The sequence below is a fragment of the Asterias amurensis genome, chromosome 4, assembly GCF_032118995.1.
Source record: "Asterias amurensis chromosome 4, ASM3211899v1".
Classification (NCBI taxonomy): domain Eukaryota; kingdom Metazoa; phylum Echinodermata; class Asteroidea; order Forcipulatida; family Asteriidae; genus Asterias; species Asterias amurensis.
In genome coordinates this window covers 5,380,922-5,398,820 of record NC_092651.1, presented here as the reverse complement: position 1 = coordinate 5,398,820, position 17,899 = coordinate 5,380,922, and the positions used below count along the sequence as shown (strand labels likewise).

General features: G+C 38.8%; 1 protein-coding gene across 1 annotated transcript; it reads left to right on the top strand.

Moving 5' to 3' along the window:
* Window positions 1-10,492: 10,492 nt before the first annotated feature.
* On the top strand, window positions 10,493-12,430 carry LOC139936614 (uncharacterized). Its single transcript, XM_071931461.1, has one exon. It carries the CDS (start codon window positions 10,493-10,495, stop codon window positions 12,428-12,430), a length of 1,938 nt encoding a protein of 645 aa, XP_071787562.1.
* Window positions 12,431-17,899: the final 5,469 nt, after the last annotated feature.

Genomic DNA, 17,899 nt, shown 5'->3' with positions numbered 1-17,899 from the left:
TGTCACGATTCCAACAAATCCACAGTCAACTATTATTCTAAACGTACCAATAACTTAATAAAAAAATTGTTTGACTTTTGCTTTACATTGAGTCACTTATGATTTAAATTCCGCTGGGCTGGTTTACCAAACTAAAAGGTGGTATGATGTAAAATCATAACAATAGACCGATTGCACTACAGACGGCATTCCATGTCAAATCAACCAAATTTCAGAAAATGTCCCAACTGATCCTCTCAGATTTTCTTAAAACTTTGTCAAACTCTGTTTCATACTCCATATCGTTTACGAGATATTGCCTTACGAATTTTGCCCAAACCTCTTTTTTTCGTCGCGAAAACACGTCGTTGTGCTTTTATCAAACTTTAAGAGCCTATAATTTTAAAACGTAAACAGCTATAAGGCAGCAAGTTGTTTAAATTTGTGTACCAACTTACTTTTGGCCCTTGATTCATAATCTGACCTTAAATAGTACATATCTCATCTTATTTCAAAGTTAATTGTCCCCAAAGTGGGCCTTTTAATCAACGAGGAGTAACTTTTGATGATTTCCGGGGTATCGAATTTTTGAAGAGGGATCTGTGGGAAAAGAGAAATATCAAAATTTTCTTAATATGGTTGCTACACGCGGACTATTACTTTTGAATTATTTACATCTTTTAAATTTATGAGTAATTGCCTTTTGATTAATGTTATGCTTCACGTCGGATATCCTTTTTATTACAACCACTCCATGTTTTAAAATAAAAGTAAAATCTTACTCGATATGTGAATATTTAATAACTGATTTACCTGTTGATATCATTTTTCGAAATATCAATATTTTGCAAAACGTGTAATTTTACTTCAAACATGCCGTCGGATACAGAGGTAATGCTAGGGCGCCACCTACAGACATGACAGTAAATAATGTTGTTTATAATAACATAATGTTACCTATTATCAGCTATTCATAAATACCTCAGACAGTTCTTGCTATTCCTTTTGGTGGAGAGCGCGTCACGTGGGTGTGTATAAACCTTTGTTTATGACCAGTTAAAAGTGTTGAAACATAGGCGTGACACGCGAGCTTGCACCTGTTCTTGTAAGACAGTTTCTTCATTCCTATTGGTCGAGAGCAACGGCTGAAACAGTTGTGCCACATCACGCGATACGCGCGACGCGCACAGCATTCCCTTATAAGGAGTTGTTTACCCGAGGGTGGCGGAGGGCTTTTCCATTTCATATTATCTGGAGGGGTGTTGTGTTGAAAGAAATCATTGAAAAATTTTAATTTTTGCATTTATTTTACTTTTTGACCAAAAAATGTTGATGTTTTTGACCGAAAAGGTATTTATGAATGGGAATTAAAGTGTGTTGAATCGTTTTTCAACTTACTAGTGGTTTAAACCCGCCGAGGCCTGGTTCTTGATAATTTACCTCGACTGCGTCTCGGTAAAATTATCAAGAACCAGGCCTAGTTGGGATTAAACCACTAGTTGAAAACCTCTTCACACCATATTGATTCCCTGTTTTGTAATAAACAGAAAACTTGCTTACTATTGTAATATCAAGAGCTTGTAAGCTGCTTATTCTTTGCGCTTTTTTTTTTTTTGACTTACTATTCAAATGTAAATCACTCAATCGGTGATTAAGAGAATTTCATTTAAAATCTTGTTTTTTTTTAATTATAATACTGAAATTAATAGTTGTTTACTCTGTGTTTGGAAGTTGAGTATGGTATTTTCTCTTTTACTCTAAAGTCAAATCATTAAGCATAATGTAGTTATTTGTAAACTGGGAACATTTGTAAGAATCAACGGCAACTGTTTAATTCCCTTTATTTAAATTTTTAGCTTCAGATTTTAAGAATAAACCATCAAAGTAAGTGTTTTCGGGAAAAGTTTATTCTTCAATTCTAAAATCTTTATCGTGGTTTTCATAACTACGGCCAAAAATAATGATTAACACATTTGTTTTCCAACACATAGTGCGCTGAACCATGTATGAGTTCGTTGCATATATCTTGACTATTATGACAAAAGTAATAGAAGAATGGACTTTACTATATTATTATTAGTAAAATACAAAGGTTCAATTCAATGAAGTATCAACAATATTAAAACCATTTCCGGGGAAACCAAAGACACAAACCACCAACATACATTATTGTCTTATTCCCAAGTCTTCCTCAAAAGGATCAACTACTTCACTATACGTGACCTCTAATCCCATAAGTCAGAACCCCCCCCCCCCGCCCATTAAAAAGGGGGAGGACCAATAAAGTAACATTACACATAAACGGGATTAATTAAACACACTCAACCCGTCACCGTCCACCAGTGGCATGAGACACTTGTTTCTATCAAACCAAAATGAAGCGAAGTATAATGGGCTTGGGTATTGTTTCAATCCGAATCCCTTATAGCACTGTGCATAAACAAATCTATTGAACATGCTGTTGAAGAGCGTTAGGAGTATGCCCAAATACTCGAGAATAATGGGCTGAAGATGCTTTAGGGTGGCCACACAAATTGATAGTCGGATTCAGGACAACCAAGGCTAACTGCAGATAAAACAACTGTCTCTCTAGCTTTTACACCTTCGAAGTATGGTTTGGTCAGCTGTGGGTGACGGTTCTTTCCGGCTGCTACTGTTTCGTTCTCAACACCCTTGGTCCTCGATCTCTCAGTGAAGTCTTCTGGGTGTCCTTTTTCCCCGGCCCCTCGTAACCTCATCCCATGGACCCAAACTACATTTCTAGAGAGCCCTTGAGTTTGGCTTTCAGACAGTCAGTGCCACAATAAAACCTAGTCGGTGATGTATGTTGTATTTCACTATTCACCTTCATATTTAGAGACGTGTTAGTATGATGTATATCCAGGAGCGTAACTAGGGGGAGGGGGGGGGGGGCAATGGTACGCGCTTGCACACTCATCTGTCACGCCCCCCCCCCTAGAAAAATGAGTATTTTTTTCTGGTTGCCTGGTCCTTTTGGGCATGTTGAAAGCAACAGCAACACGGATCTTCTGATTTCAAAGAACTGTTCTTTACAGTTGCCATAATGTAACCTTTCAAACAGGAATACAATACCCAATGCACGCAACGAAAAACTTGTACATCTCAATGGAATGCAAGGACGCCATTGAGAATGGGTTTCAAGAGAACATGTAGCGAAAGCAAACCAAACTGAGTTGTGCTTGTATTATCATTAGTCAAGTGGTTTACACCATTTAATTTATTTGCACAACAACAAACACGATTTTGGAAGGTCATGTTCAATGCACACAGTTCATGGCGTTGTGATGTTAGGTACGGAGACTAAAGTCAGAAGTTACGGGGTTTTATATATGCCACGTGCGCAGCAACAATTAAAAGGACAATGTAAAATGCGGTTTATAACAGAAAAGTAGTTTTTAAAAGATAATTTTTTTTTTTTACCATTTCCATCGTTTTTCCTGAGCACTTTGTTTTTAAGTTCATTATAATTATTTATTTTGTTTTTTAAGAGTCACTTTTCCAGTCTTCCGTTTTTCTATAGAATGTATTTAAAAAAAAAAACAATCAAAATATTTAACAGATGTTAAATTTGCATCGGGGATAAAAAATATTAATGAGAGAAATCGATACCATTGCATTGCATTGCGCACGGAATGCCGATTAGATCAATACGTTGTACTGTATACATTCACATCGGTGTCGAGTTGGCGAAGGGGTGCACTGCTTTTACGATTTGAACGTTGGTTAACAACCAGAATATATTACTGTTGGAGGCAATCTTCCACTTCCGATTCATCAAAGAGGTTCAAGTGTACGCAGAGAGCATTAGTCACATCAACAGCTTGAGGTAGGACTTTTACTTGCACTGAGGGTATATTGTGTCTTAATAATAACTGACATGATTGTTGGCTATGTGTAAAAATGTACATGATTCGGTTCGCACAAACCAGTATTTTGTATTGCATGTACACGCTCTTGCATTGAAACTCGATCTACAAAAAGTTCGCAGCTAGCAGGTAGTGAGACAAAAAAGATTGATGTTTTGTCTTGGAAAATCCCCTAAAAGGTTTGTATGTATTCATTCAGTCATTTATTTTGTCACATCAAGTTCCACGAATCATAGAGCTGTTCCTATCTCCTATGTAATGTTCATTCAGCCATTGACACTATCGCAATGGTTGAAATAGGTGCACCTATAAAATAATGCAATGCGAACCTTTGTACCATCGAACCATGACGATCACAATGGTTAGGGTATGTGGGGGTTTTCCCAGTTGTTAGAAACTACTACTATTAACGCATACCGGCCGTGTGGTTGAGCCCAACTGGCCCCCAAAACCAACTATTTGCGGAAGTACAACTTGTAGGTTGGCGAAGGAGGTGCACTGTTTTTGTTATGTTTTTCCACCTCCGATTCATCAAAGAGGTTCAAGTGTACGCACTGAGTATTAGTCACATCTACAGCTTGAGGTAGGACTTTACTTGCACTGAGGGTCTATTGTGCCTTAATGCACATAAAACCGTCAAAGAGGTGTAATCGGCGCGGTTCACACCAACCAGTGTACATTTATCTAAACAGTACACGCTTTAGTTCCAATCCTGATCTGACAAATTGTTTACAGGCTATAGAGTATAGGAAACAAAGTTTAGCGATGTTTGTTAATGTTGTCTTTTTAGGATCAACACAAATAATGCCATTGCCAGACCCCATTAATTAGAAGTCTTCATAGGCCTATTCATTTGTTTGTTTATTTTTTTGTCATGTTTGTGTTGAACAATACGACGTTATTCGTCATGCAGTGTGCAGATTACTCCTATTGGTTCATAGCCACACATTGTCTCTGAAATAGAAACTTTGATTGGCTGTTATTTTCCCGCTTCTTTTGGATCCTTTCCTTAATCCCTTTCCCACTCTCTTTTTCTATAAATGGATATGTATTTGTTTGTACTTGTTTTATGCCTCTGAAGAAGGTCCGGATTGGATCGAAAGCTAAGGCCATCTACGCTATTCATTATCAATACTTTAATTTTATACAAATGTAGCCACCATTTTTAGAAGAAGTTTTAAAAATGTACTGATGGTCATAGTAATCACATGCCTTTAATTACACGCAGTCCATGACAGTGCCCGGTCATGGCCTTGGTGCCCCTTCAAAACATTCCCATAAACTTTTGAGATTTTCTACTGGAGTACCCTTTGCAAAATAAAAAAGGCCTTGCTAAACATTGTGATTGCCGGCTGGGCGTTAGTGTTATTATTGGTGTTAAAGTCACCTTGAAATAGAATGTTTGTTCTTCACAAACATAATAGTTCTGTTTATGAACAATAAAACATTTTGTTTAGTAATTGTTTGTCACGATTTATATGCTTAAAAACGGATAAAGTTGTTTGGGGTGACTCCGCCCATACCCTTTTGTGACGTCAATCGAGGCAGACTTTGCCTCGATCAAGCATCGACCCCCTCGAATTTGCCTGCAATGCGTAGAGTAAACATACGTGCAAGTACATGTAAGTCGTGAGTTTATACGTTTCGAAAAAAAAGTTTTTTTCTTGCATTTTTCCGAACAATGCCGACCAGGTGTATTTCTGCTGGATGCAGCAAAATAACTAAAGATGGGGTCAGTTTGTATATGTTTTCTGCAGGTCCTAAGTATAGGCGGTTGTGGGCCGCGAAAATGGTCCGTTCCGACGTCTTTTTCAGCGCTGTGCAGCGAACACTTCGATCCGTCGTGCTTCGAATCCGAAATACACCGCACATTCATGAAGAGAAAGTTGTTCTAAAACATGACGCCAAACCAACAATTTTTCCAGCTAGTGAGAAGTCGAAGAAGGTACCTGAAATACGTGATGAACCTAGAGGAGCATTTGTCAAACTTGAAAAAAATTCGAGTAAAAAAGTTTGAACTTTGAGGGCATGTTTTTAGCTTGCCCCAAGCGTCACGATTTTTGGTTGGCACTGCATGCGATTCACCGTCAGAGTAATCCGAGTGGACCGTCTGGCTGCTCCGTGACCGTAGTTCTGTACGTAGGCAGGCTAACACAATTTTACAACCCATTTGGTCACTAAAAAGTCACCTAGAAAATAACGTCAATAGTTTTTGTAAAAAATCACTAGGCATTCAAGTTTCAACGTACGTATGTGTGTGTATAATTTCTTAAGTAGAATCGTGTCTAAAGTTGTTGTGATGTGCCATGTTCGTCGAGACCTTGCTGTAGCTATTGCACATACAGATCCTGCACGCCACACAGCATACGCATCATACCGATCAGGTACCCAGACGTAGTGTACGGGGCCAGACTACACATTTTCATTATCGCGCCTCGATTGACGTCACGAACAGCGCCCTCTCGGTTCGGGGCCAACTCTTAAATTTGTATAAGTAAAATAAAATTTGATTTTTGGGGTTGAACAAAGAATTGACTAGAGTGGGATTCGAACCATCGACCTCCGGATTAACGAGCCGGCGCTCTACCAACTGAGCTATTTAGCCCTATATTGGCGGTGTCCCTATTTTGTCAATATCTTTGTTCGGGGGTGCCAGTCAGAAGCCATACAACCAATAACCGTGTAGCCAGGGATCACACCCAAATTACGATACAACCTGGGAAGCGGCAGCCAGAGGATCACCTTAATAGTAACCCAAACTTAGCAATAATTGCAGCACATCTTGGAAAAAAATTGGAAAGAAGCTGATTTCAACTGATAATAGTAGGTATGGGTGTCAGTTACCACCAACAAAATCAAGGACCAATTGGGGTTGGGGAAATCGTTTCCCAGGGGGGTAATTAAAACCCGGGGTTAATTACCAACAATTTACCCAAAGCATGTTGTGTTTGGTATCAAATGAAAGGAAATTTAATTTTAAACCAAGTAAGTGATGTTCATTTTGTCATGTTATTATCCTGTGAAAAGTTACACTTACCCATACCTACCATTACCTACCATTATAAGTTGAAATCAGCTTCTTTCCAATTTTTTCCCAGATGAATCCTAATATAGGGATACTATAAGGGGATGCGACTTTTTGTTTCAGATATCAATATAAACCACAAGGGAAACTGACTGGGTAAATTTTATAAATGATTTTTGGGGTTGAACAAAGAATTGACTAGAGTGGGATTCGAACCAACGACCTTACGGATTAACCTGCTGATGTGTATACACCGATTTGTGTTATATAAGCACTGTATACTCAGTACTTACCCGAGTTCTGTGAAAAAAAAAACACAAAAAAAAATTACTCAGGTGGGATTTGAACCCCCAAACTTTGCAATTCTAGAGCAGTTTTATGCTAAACTAGACCACCGAGTTTGCACAGAAGCTGAGGCAGTTCCAATCCTAAAATTTAGCAGTACAGCGTGTACTGCTAATGATTTAATAGATATTAAAATTGCACCGGGTTAAGACTAACATTTTGGTTTTAACTCTGGTAAGTATTGAGTATATAGTGCACCACATAGGTGTATATGGGTAAAAAATAAAATGAATACTATAAATATCAAGGCTGTGGCATTATTCACTCCCAAAAAGACGACGGTCTTAACCCACCGCATACACTGTGCGTAGTGTGTAATCACACCGCACGACCCACCCGTATACACTGTCACATTGCTAAACACTCGTCATACGACTACTCTGCACAAGGGCTCCCGCACTCGTACCACTAACCGCATGCGGAGGCCGTATACGGGGGCGTCGTGTCGTGCGAAGTGGTAAATTTTACGCACAGTGTACAATGTATACGGGTGGGTTTTTACAGTGGCGTTTTTTTGGAGTGAATAATTTGACTGCCTAAGCAAGGCATAGCAAGGCTAAACCGACATCCTTTTGAGATGTTTCCGATAATCAGTGTTGATCTGGAGTTTGAGAGACTTCCAAGTCGACCCCCCCTTGAATGTTAACCTTTGTTTTTTATATCTAAAGGGGGTGGGGGGGTAAGAGAAAGAAAACTCTCTAAACCAACATTAAATCCCAAGAGCTAAAAATAAATTTTGTTTAAATACAATTATCACCCATATGGTGCTATAATTTTTCAATTTATAATGTTGAGGGAAGCATTGATTATTTAATCATACTCAAGCATTGACTATTTGATCATACTCAAGCATTGATTATTACTCGAGCATTGATTATTTGATCATACTAATAAGATTGTATCCTCTTCTCATTTCAGTTACAAGGATCTGCAGAAAAGCGTCAATGTGAGAAGCGTAACATCTGCTATCGCATCAAAGCAAAAGACATATTAGTTCATTTCAGAACAAGATAAGAAGTCATTAGTAGGCCTGGGCATTAAGTGAAGTTTACTACTCATCTAGTGTCAAATACATTGTAGTCACGACTTTGACACTAGTCGCGACTATTGTAAACTCCTAACATACATTGCGGCAAGTTGTTTGCCGCAGGCCCAATGAAGAAAAAATTGTGCTAAATAGATTGAAGTTGTTGGGAATAGTCAAGAGCGACACAATGGGAGACTTTCCAACGCTAGGTGGCAGCAGACTTACCGTGTGAATTTCCATTGTTTACGTATTTCTAAACTTGCGCATAATTCTGAGAACAATGGCTTTACCCGGTAAGTCTGCTGCCACTTATCGTCCTAGAAAGTCTCCTAGTGGTTCACCAAGCAGTAGTCGCGACTATTTTTGTAGTAGTCATGGTAGCACTTCGACTATCTGAGTAATTGAAAAATGGTATTTGTAACTCGCCTAGGCAATAAATAGTCTCCACTTCGACACTTTGACACTCTGGCTTAGTCATCGGTAGAGGAAATATCACCTGTGATTCAGCAGAAGAAACTTCACCAGTGTCGATTAAGATATAAAGCTCAATTCTAACTCTGTAAAAGTAACATAAAGCAAACTGACGTACCTGTCCTTATTTGCTAATTTTTGCTAGCAACTATTCTACAGCTAAAAAATACAGTTAGAAAAAGCTTGACAATTCCGAAATACTAACATAACAGTTGACGAAATAATCGTGTTTCTTGACTTTAAAGTGGAGATCATCATAATTGCAATAAACTTAAAAGTTGTTAAGTAACTTAACATTTTGCCAGCTTAATGGGAGAACACAAATAATTATTTATAAGCACCGTCTTTTTAATCTTAAAAGAATTATTTAAACAATCAAGCTAATTGATATTTCTTTTGTTTTAAGGTAACTCAATTGATGGTAAAATAAAGTTTTCATTGTAGTACAGTAATGCTTTTATGCAGTTTTTACTTGATAGTCAGAGTATGTTATTTAAAAAAAAAAAAGAATAGTTATCTGAATACTCCAGTTTTCAAATAACATAACTTACCTTTCGAAATTTCCCCATTTTCCAGTTTCAATGCAAGGCATGTTGTTGCCATATTTTACAACAAACAATAGTTATGTTTTCAGAACCTTGTTTTTTGGTTCGTTTTGTTGTTAATGAAAACAACCACCAATTGTTGGCTTTCACTAAAATAAATCGTTTTTCAATCAAGTGAAGATAAGACAAAAAAAATTGAACAGTGAGCTGTTTTTATAATTAGTTATTGAGGTATTTTAACAAAATTAAATCATCAGCAAGCGAATATGTATATGTTACAATACAAATGGTATGATTGTGTGTTTTGTGGTGGTGTTTATTTTTTTATTTATTTTTACAATCATAATAATTATTATGCCTCATACACAAAAAGCAGACGACGCCACGTTTGTTCTCGTGCATTATTATTTTTCCCATGATCCACCACGCGGGCCACATGAACCCGAAGCCTGTGAAGCCGAAGTGTTCGAAACAAATTCGTCGCCATTTTGCTTATTGTGCAGCCTGAGCCTCACAGAGCCGGAGCCTGAAAATCCCAAGCCTGAAGCCTCAAGCTTGAGCCTTCGATTCGTAAACACTCATAGTACAACTCGCTGTGTACATAGTAATGGAATGAAGGCTGGAACCCAAACAACCTTCTAGGCTCTTGAAAACATATCGGACACAAATATGCAAACTATGCGACGAAGTATGCGATCAAGTATGCAATAATATTTGCGACATCACAAATATTTGAAAGATATTTGCAAAGATATTTGCGACATCGCAAATATCTCCAAAGATATTTGCGACATCGCAAATATTTGCAAAGATATTTGCGACATCGCAAATATCTGCAAAGATATTTGCGTCATCGCAAATATTTGCAAAGATATTTGCGACAAAAGATATTTGCAAAGATATTTGCGACATCGCAAATATTTGCAAAGATATTTGCAAAGATATTTGCGACATCGCAAATATTTGCAAAGATATTTGCGATGTGCAATGTCCCTTCAGGCCACCATACTATCATGACATATAATGCAATCAATAGATTTATACGACCAATGTCTGTCTTTATCCTAGGAGACCAGTATATTTTTACGAACTTACCTAGTAAATGTGCTGCCACCAAGCGTCTAAAAGTCTCCATCATTGTTCACTCCCCGATTGTAAAACGAACACGTCCTTGTTTTATTTCATCAGGTAACAGGAGCCCATTCTCATAAAGATGGCCAAAGCTGCTTTACACATTGAGACCAATTGCAAGATTAGACATGTACACATCGAATGCCCAATCTGCCTTAGTCGGTTCACCCATCCGAAAATCCTGGACTGTCTTCACAGCTTCTGCTTAAAATGTCTTCAGGAACTTATAGACAAACAGGATCCGAAGACGGATCTTATTATTTGCCCAATGTGTAAAAAGGAAACGTCAATCCCAGATGAAGGATTGTCGGATCTTCTTAGCTGCTCTTTCTTGAGCTCGCTTATTGATGACTTCATTAATCTGGGAGGTTCGAAGGAGGACATTAAACCTCCTGTCTCCACATGCGAAGGATGCGACGAAGGTCTTGAAGCCGTCTCACGGTGTGTTGACTGTGAGGTAAATTTTTGCAAGACATGTCTGACAATCCACGCAAAATTAAAAAGTAACAGACATCATCAAATCGTTAATGCTGTCGGTTCGTCGTCAAATGTGCGACCCAAAGACAAGGACAAAACTGAAACACAAACGTGTCGGACACACACTGACCAGGAACTGTGTTTCTATTGCGACACGTGTGAATTACTTGTGTGTCTCAAATGTGTGGTGTTCGATCACCGAGCGTCCAACCACAATCTCTCTGAAATCAATGATACCATTCGATCTTATCGTCGAGCTGTTGATGAAGCCTTGCAGAAGTTTGACGAGTGTCGCAAGCAATTCCAAAAAGTGGATGACTCTATCAAACACTCACAGCAAAGATTACAGCTCATGGTCGACCAGGTTCTTCGAGATATTGTGGCTAAGGAGGAAGAGGAAATCACTAAGATAAGAAATGCATCTCGCCTCCTTCAAGAAAGAGTCACTCAAATCGGTCAAGAAAGAGGTGAGGGATTTGAAAGCATACAGAGCAGCAATCACGATAAGATGAGCCGTGCAGAGCAGATCGTAGCTTCAGTCAATGACTTGATGCAACATGCTGATAACTTTGAGCTGCTGGACCTCAAGCCAAAAGTTATGCACAACTTAGACTTCCACAAAGAGCTTCAGTTTCAAACAGTGCGACATAGCAAGTCATTCATCCGGTTCAAAGGTCATGATATCGTCACTGATGCAGATCTCGGTGCAATACTAGAGGAAGAGAAGTGGGAGGTGAAGACAGAGTTTGGTAAATGTGGGGAAGGTGATGGGGAGTTCAAGGATGCAAGGGACGTTGCTTGTTTTAGCAATGGTGACATTGTCGTTACTGATTCAAAGAGGTGGCTATTATCCACATTTACATCAAAGGGTAGTTACAAATCTACAGGTGGTCAACGTGGAACAGAGGACGGTAAACTAATACAACCTTTTAATGTCGCCGTGACCTCTGATGACCTGCTTCTGGTTACTGACGGACAGGATGTAAAGGTTTATGATAGAGAACTGAGATACATTCGTCAGTTCAGACCCTCACAGAATCAAGTCGAGGGGCAGTCAGAGAGTCTACTTCGTGGTATTGCTGTGGACAATAAAGATCGTATTGCAGTGGTTGACTGTAAGAGAAAGGTAATATCTCTCCATAATATGGATGGATCCATCATTTCCACAATACATCATGACGATATTAGTAGCGACTGCTGTCTATCTGTAAGCAGCAAGGAGCGTCTGATCTTCACAAACTACGACGAGATGAAACTATTTTGTGTGGATTTCATGGGAAACGAGGTGTTCAATATCAGCACCTCCATTGACGGCAAACCTGCCTATCCTTATGGTGTGTGCTGCGACGATGCTGGAGACATCTATTTGTCTGTTCATTGCGGTGGCTTTGGAACCTATGAGATACATCATTACGATGCATCAGGTGAGCACATCGGCTGTGTAGCTCGTGGCTTGTTCTATCCTCTAGGCATGACGTTTACTCCTACCGGTGACCTCATCGTGGCTGATATGCACTCGGTCAAGGTCTTGCGTCACCTGTGAGTGTCGATGACGTCATGGTCGAAAACGATACAAAATCGTGGATGACAATTGGAAATTATCAACATCCAATAATAAATAACGACTAACCTAAAACCAAGGCACTCATCAAGAATATGATTAATCTGTCATTCCAGCAAATCCACAGTCAACTATTATTCTAACCGCACCATTAACTTCATACAAATTTGTTTGACTTTCGCTTTACATTGAGTCACTTATGATTTAAATTCCGCTGGGCTGGTTTACCAAACTAAAAGGTGGTATGATGTAAAATCATAACAATAGACCGATTGCACTACAGACGTCACGTGACCTGAGATAGGTATTACATATCAACAAACACAGTGTACTGCATATCAACTCGCGTTAAACAGACATGAATATTGTTGCAATTGTTAGTTCAATTAAGGCTTTTATTCTCTAAATCACTGAAGAATATTTACCGGTGGCTGAACAATGCCAGTTATAATTGGTTACACAGCCCACCAATATAGGAAATTCTACGAGAATGTTCACACGATGTCATGTGTTTGTGCACGGAAAGTGTGGTTAAACATTGTCCTCATTGTAATGATTTTGCTGCCAATATTTAAAAGACAAAAACTCTTGAAGAAGCTGCAAATTCCTATATTTTCACCTTCAAATTATTTGATAAGAAGGGGGAGCTGTCAGCTAGAGTCTGACAACTTCGCGGTCTCTCTTGGCACAGCCCGACTTCACGCCGTGCACAACGCAAAATCCACGGCTCAAGCCTCAGTAATTTACGTAGTCTAACCAAACTCTCAAAAGAAACCTATTTTGTAGTAGACAACTTGGTCTATCAAACAGCATTTATTTAAATTAATGTCACAACATTCAACTAAGAAAGGGCTTCGTTTTGAGTTTAAACTGTTATTTATCGAAATTACAGCCGATTATGGTCCATCAGTACGAGTCTTCCCATGTCTTTACTGTGTAGCTGTGTTTTTCTATACCCATCTCAGGTCACGTGATCACATGTAAACAATGATGGCGCAATCGGTCTACTATTATTAGGTACATCACAGCCAGATACTGCTCAGAGGGAACTCCAAGCTCCTTGTTCAGATCCAGCTAGGAAAACGTGGTTTTAAGACTCCATGTTCTTGTGTTTCATAATCTCCACCTAGATTACAAAGAATGTAGAGCTATGCGAAGTGGTTAATGATTAGCAGCTCGTATGTAACATGTAAATACCGTACTATGAGAAGGCAACGGCTCCAGTAAGAACCGTAACGCGAGGTTTAGCTGCACGTTGGGCTTATTGCATGCTCACGTATGACGTCTGCGCGCATGTACCGGACGTGGAAAGTGTAACTGCACGTATGCTAATAACTTGAGATTTTAACGACAATTTGTTGACGTTCACGTTCACGTTACTGGCGGAACGTGTAGCTAAACCTCCCTATTAGTCTAACAAAAACTCTTGTAGATTGTTGACAGCAAACCGAATCATTGATACGAGATACTAACAAGGTTGTAGGGATCCTAGTAAATCAGTATACACATTTGACTGACAATGAGGGAACTATTCCCCCGAGGGACTTTGAGTGACCAGAAGAGGGACCAAATTATCTAAAACTTGTTGCTACCCGCAAACTTACTTTTGAATCAATTGCAGCGTTTAAATTTATGATTTATTGCCCTTCAATTGTTTTTATGCTTCACTTCGGATGGCATTATTATTATAATCACGCCATTTTTTAAAATAAAAGAAAGATCTTTACTTGATACGTTGGATACAGAGGCAAGGCTAATATATAAGGCGCCACCTACAGACATGACAGTTTATAATGTTGAGTATAATATAACATAATGCTACATGTACCTATTGTCAGCTATTTGTGATATATTTTTAAAGTGGAAAAATTGCATGACTATTATCAAGAGCTTGTAAATTGCATTTGCTTGACGCTCACTCAATTGATGATCAATATATATTTTTTAAATATGTGTGTGTTTCGACTTTAAAATAAAAAATGAAAATAATAGCTGTTTACTCTGTTTTTGGAAGTTGATAGAGTATGTTTTTTGTTTCTCTTTTATCGTCCATCCATTGATCTCAAAATGCAGGTTTTTTTTTGTAAATTTAAAACATTTTGTAGATTCAATGGCAACTGTTTGATTCCCTAAAGCTTTTTCAAATTGAACTTCAGTGTTTTCAAAGAATAAACCATCAAGATAACTCTCCACGAAAAAAAGGTTGCTCTTCAATTCTTAAAGCTGTATCGTGGTTTTCATAAAAAGGGCCAGAATAATCAACGTGTTTGTTTTCCTGCCCATAGTGCGCTGAACCATATATGAATTCGTTGCATATTATCTTGACTATAGGGCCTATGACAAAAGTAATAGAAGAAGGGACTTCACCATATTATAAGTAAAATACAAAGGTTCAGATCAATGAAGTATCAACAATAATGAAACTATTTCCGGAGAAACCAAAGACACGCAACACCATTGTCTAAATCCCAAATCTTCATCAAAACGATCATCTGCTTCACTATACTTGGCCTCTAATCACTATAGGTCAAAACCGACCCGGGGGGATAAACAAACTAAAAGATAAACAACAACAACAACAATGGTTGAACACCATCACTTCGTAACCCCTCCCACCAGTGTCACTGATTCCATCGAGCTTTGCTATTTCACACTAACTACAAAATAGCCCCAGGGGTCGATTTCACAAAGAGTTAGGACTAGCTAGTCCTAACTTTGGACTAGTCCTAAGAGATATCAAAAACGTAGGACAAGCAACTCGTCCTAACTCGAGATAAGGCTAGTCCTAACTCTTTGTGAAATCCACCCCAGGACCCACCACCCACTCTCTGGTCTTTTTAAAAGTCAAATGAAATCCTGCACCATTAAATGGTTCCTTTTAGCGAACTAACTTTGAGACGTACTTGGCGGCAAAAGGATAACTCCGCCCATAGACTTCTTCGCAAATACCATTGCGCAAGCGCAGACTGGTGAATGAGGTGCATTGTGGGATAGATATGGGTCAAATTTGATCACCAGCTAGACCACAATGCATCTAATTCAAAGCTTTACGCGCGCGCCCCATTTTGCGAAAAGGTCTATTGACCCCTTGTACTGCATGATGACGTCACATGCAGCTACTGTCTTACACGCGAGCCATGTGGGGAGTCAAATTGCCCGTAATTTAAATTATGAGTATGATAACATACTGTTTAAGAACGTGATGCAACTTAAGTATAGTATGCCCACATAGGCCTACTCCAGAATATGAGCTGAAGATGCTTTAGGATGGCCACACAAATTGATTGTCGGATTCAGGACAACCAAGGCTAACTGCAGATAAAACAACTGTCTCTCTAGCTTTTATACCTTCGAAGTATGGTTTGGTCAGCTGTGGGTGACGGTTCTTTCCGGCTGCTACTGTTTCGTTCTCAACACCCTCGGCCCTCGATCTCTCAGTGAAGTCCTCAGGTTGTCCTCTTTTATTTCCCCGGCCCCTCATTACTTCTAGATTCGTCCCATGGACCCAAACTATACATTTCTAGAGAGCCCTTGAGTTTGGCTTTCCGACAGTGCCACACTTGTCCCAAACCCACCAAGATAAAACCTATTCGGTGATGTGTTGTATTTCACTGTTCACCTTCATTTGAGAGACGTGCTAGTCTGATGTATAGCCAGCGGAACTAAGAGTGGGGGGCAGCAATCCCCCACCAATGTTGATGTCATTCTGGGCCTTTAAGCGGGCCCCGAACCCCACGCCGCAATGGCTACGCGCTCGCATACTCCATCTAATTTCATCTGAAGTGCCCCCCCCCCCTCCCCTAACATTTTTCTGGTCGTTTGTTTCTTCTTTGTTAAGCATGTTGTAAGTAACAACAACACGGATCTTCTGTTTTCAAAGAACTGTTCTTTTACAGTTGACATATAACTTGTGAAAATAGGAATATACCGCACGCAACGAAAAAACTTGTAGGCCTATATCTCAATGGCATGCATGGACGCCACTTTGACAATTGGTTTGCCGAGAACATGTAGCGTAAAAAGCAAACCAAACTGGATTGTGCTTGTATTATCATAAGTCAAGTGGTTTACACCATTTGATTTATTTGCATAAACACGATTTAGGAAGGTTATGTTCAATGCACACAGTTCATGGCGTTATGATGTCGGAAGGTACGGTGTTCTATATATACCACGTGCACAGCAGCATTAAAAGCACAATTTAAATACAGAAAAGTAGTTTTTAAAAGATAGATATTGTTCCTGAGCACTTTGTTTTATGTTCACTATAATTATGTTTCTTGTTAATTTTTTTGAGTAACTTTTCCAGTCTTCCGTTTTTCAATAGAATGTATTAAAAAAAAAATCAAAATATAATTTAACTTTACAACACTTGACTCAAATACTTCCATGTAGTTGTTGTGTCATTTGCATTAATTGAGACCAGTCCTTTGTGCTGTGCAATTGTACTGCGATCTTAATTGATATTGTATAAAGTATTGTACAAACGGGATTTGTTTGATCTGCATCTATCCCTTCAGAATGCCCCGCCCCCTCCCCTCCCAAGAAATAAATTACCCCCACAATAACACATCAAGCACTCGGAGTGAAGTTTCTGCTTTGGTGAAAATTGAGAAGCTTTTCAATGAGTCTTTATACAGGAACAACAATCTTCAAACTTATATTTCAACAACAAGTAAGTGTTTCAAATAAATTTATATGTTCTACGTGGAATTTGCGGGGAGGGGTGATAAAAGAAAACGAAAACTGAAAGGTAACTGCCTCAATTAGCGTGCATGAAGCTAGAATTTTGATTCGTCGTGTCATGTTCATTTTGGAACCTAATCTGACTACAGCCAAACAATCAACCAGTTATTCAATGTTCAACCAACCAAAGTATTTAATATTTGGGGTCAATACTTCAGACTGCAAACGTGAAGTTCCACAAACACATTTCAGCTACGAAATGTCATTGAAATGACTAATTCAGCGCACACTATCGCAATGGTTGCAATAGGCCACCGTAGAATGCAGTGCAACACTATACGTGTGAGTTTTTCCAGTTGTGAGAAATAGCTACCGTTGCATTGCGCACGGGATGCCGATTAGATCAATACGTTGTACTGTATACATTCAAATAGCTGGAGGGGTGTTGCGTTGAAAGAAATCAATGAACAATTATAATTTTCGCATTTTTTTTACTTTTTGACCAAAAAGTTTTGATGTTTTTTGACCGAAAAGGTATTTATGAATGGGAATCAAAGTGTGTTGAATCGGTTTTAAACTATTGGTTTAAACCGCCGAGGCCTGTTTCTTGATAATTTAACTCGACTTCGTCTCGGTAAAATTATCAAGAACCAGGCCTCGGCGGGTTTAAACCACTAGTTTAAAATCTCTTCACCACACATTGATCCCCTTATTAGTCAGTTCTTACAAACCAGTATTTTGTATTACATGTAAACGCTCTTGTAT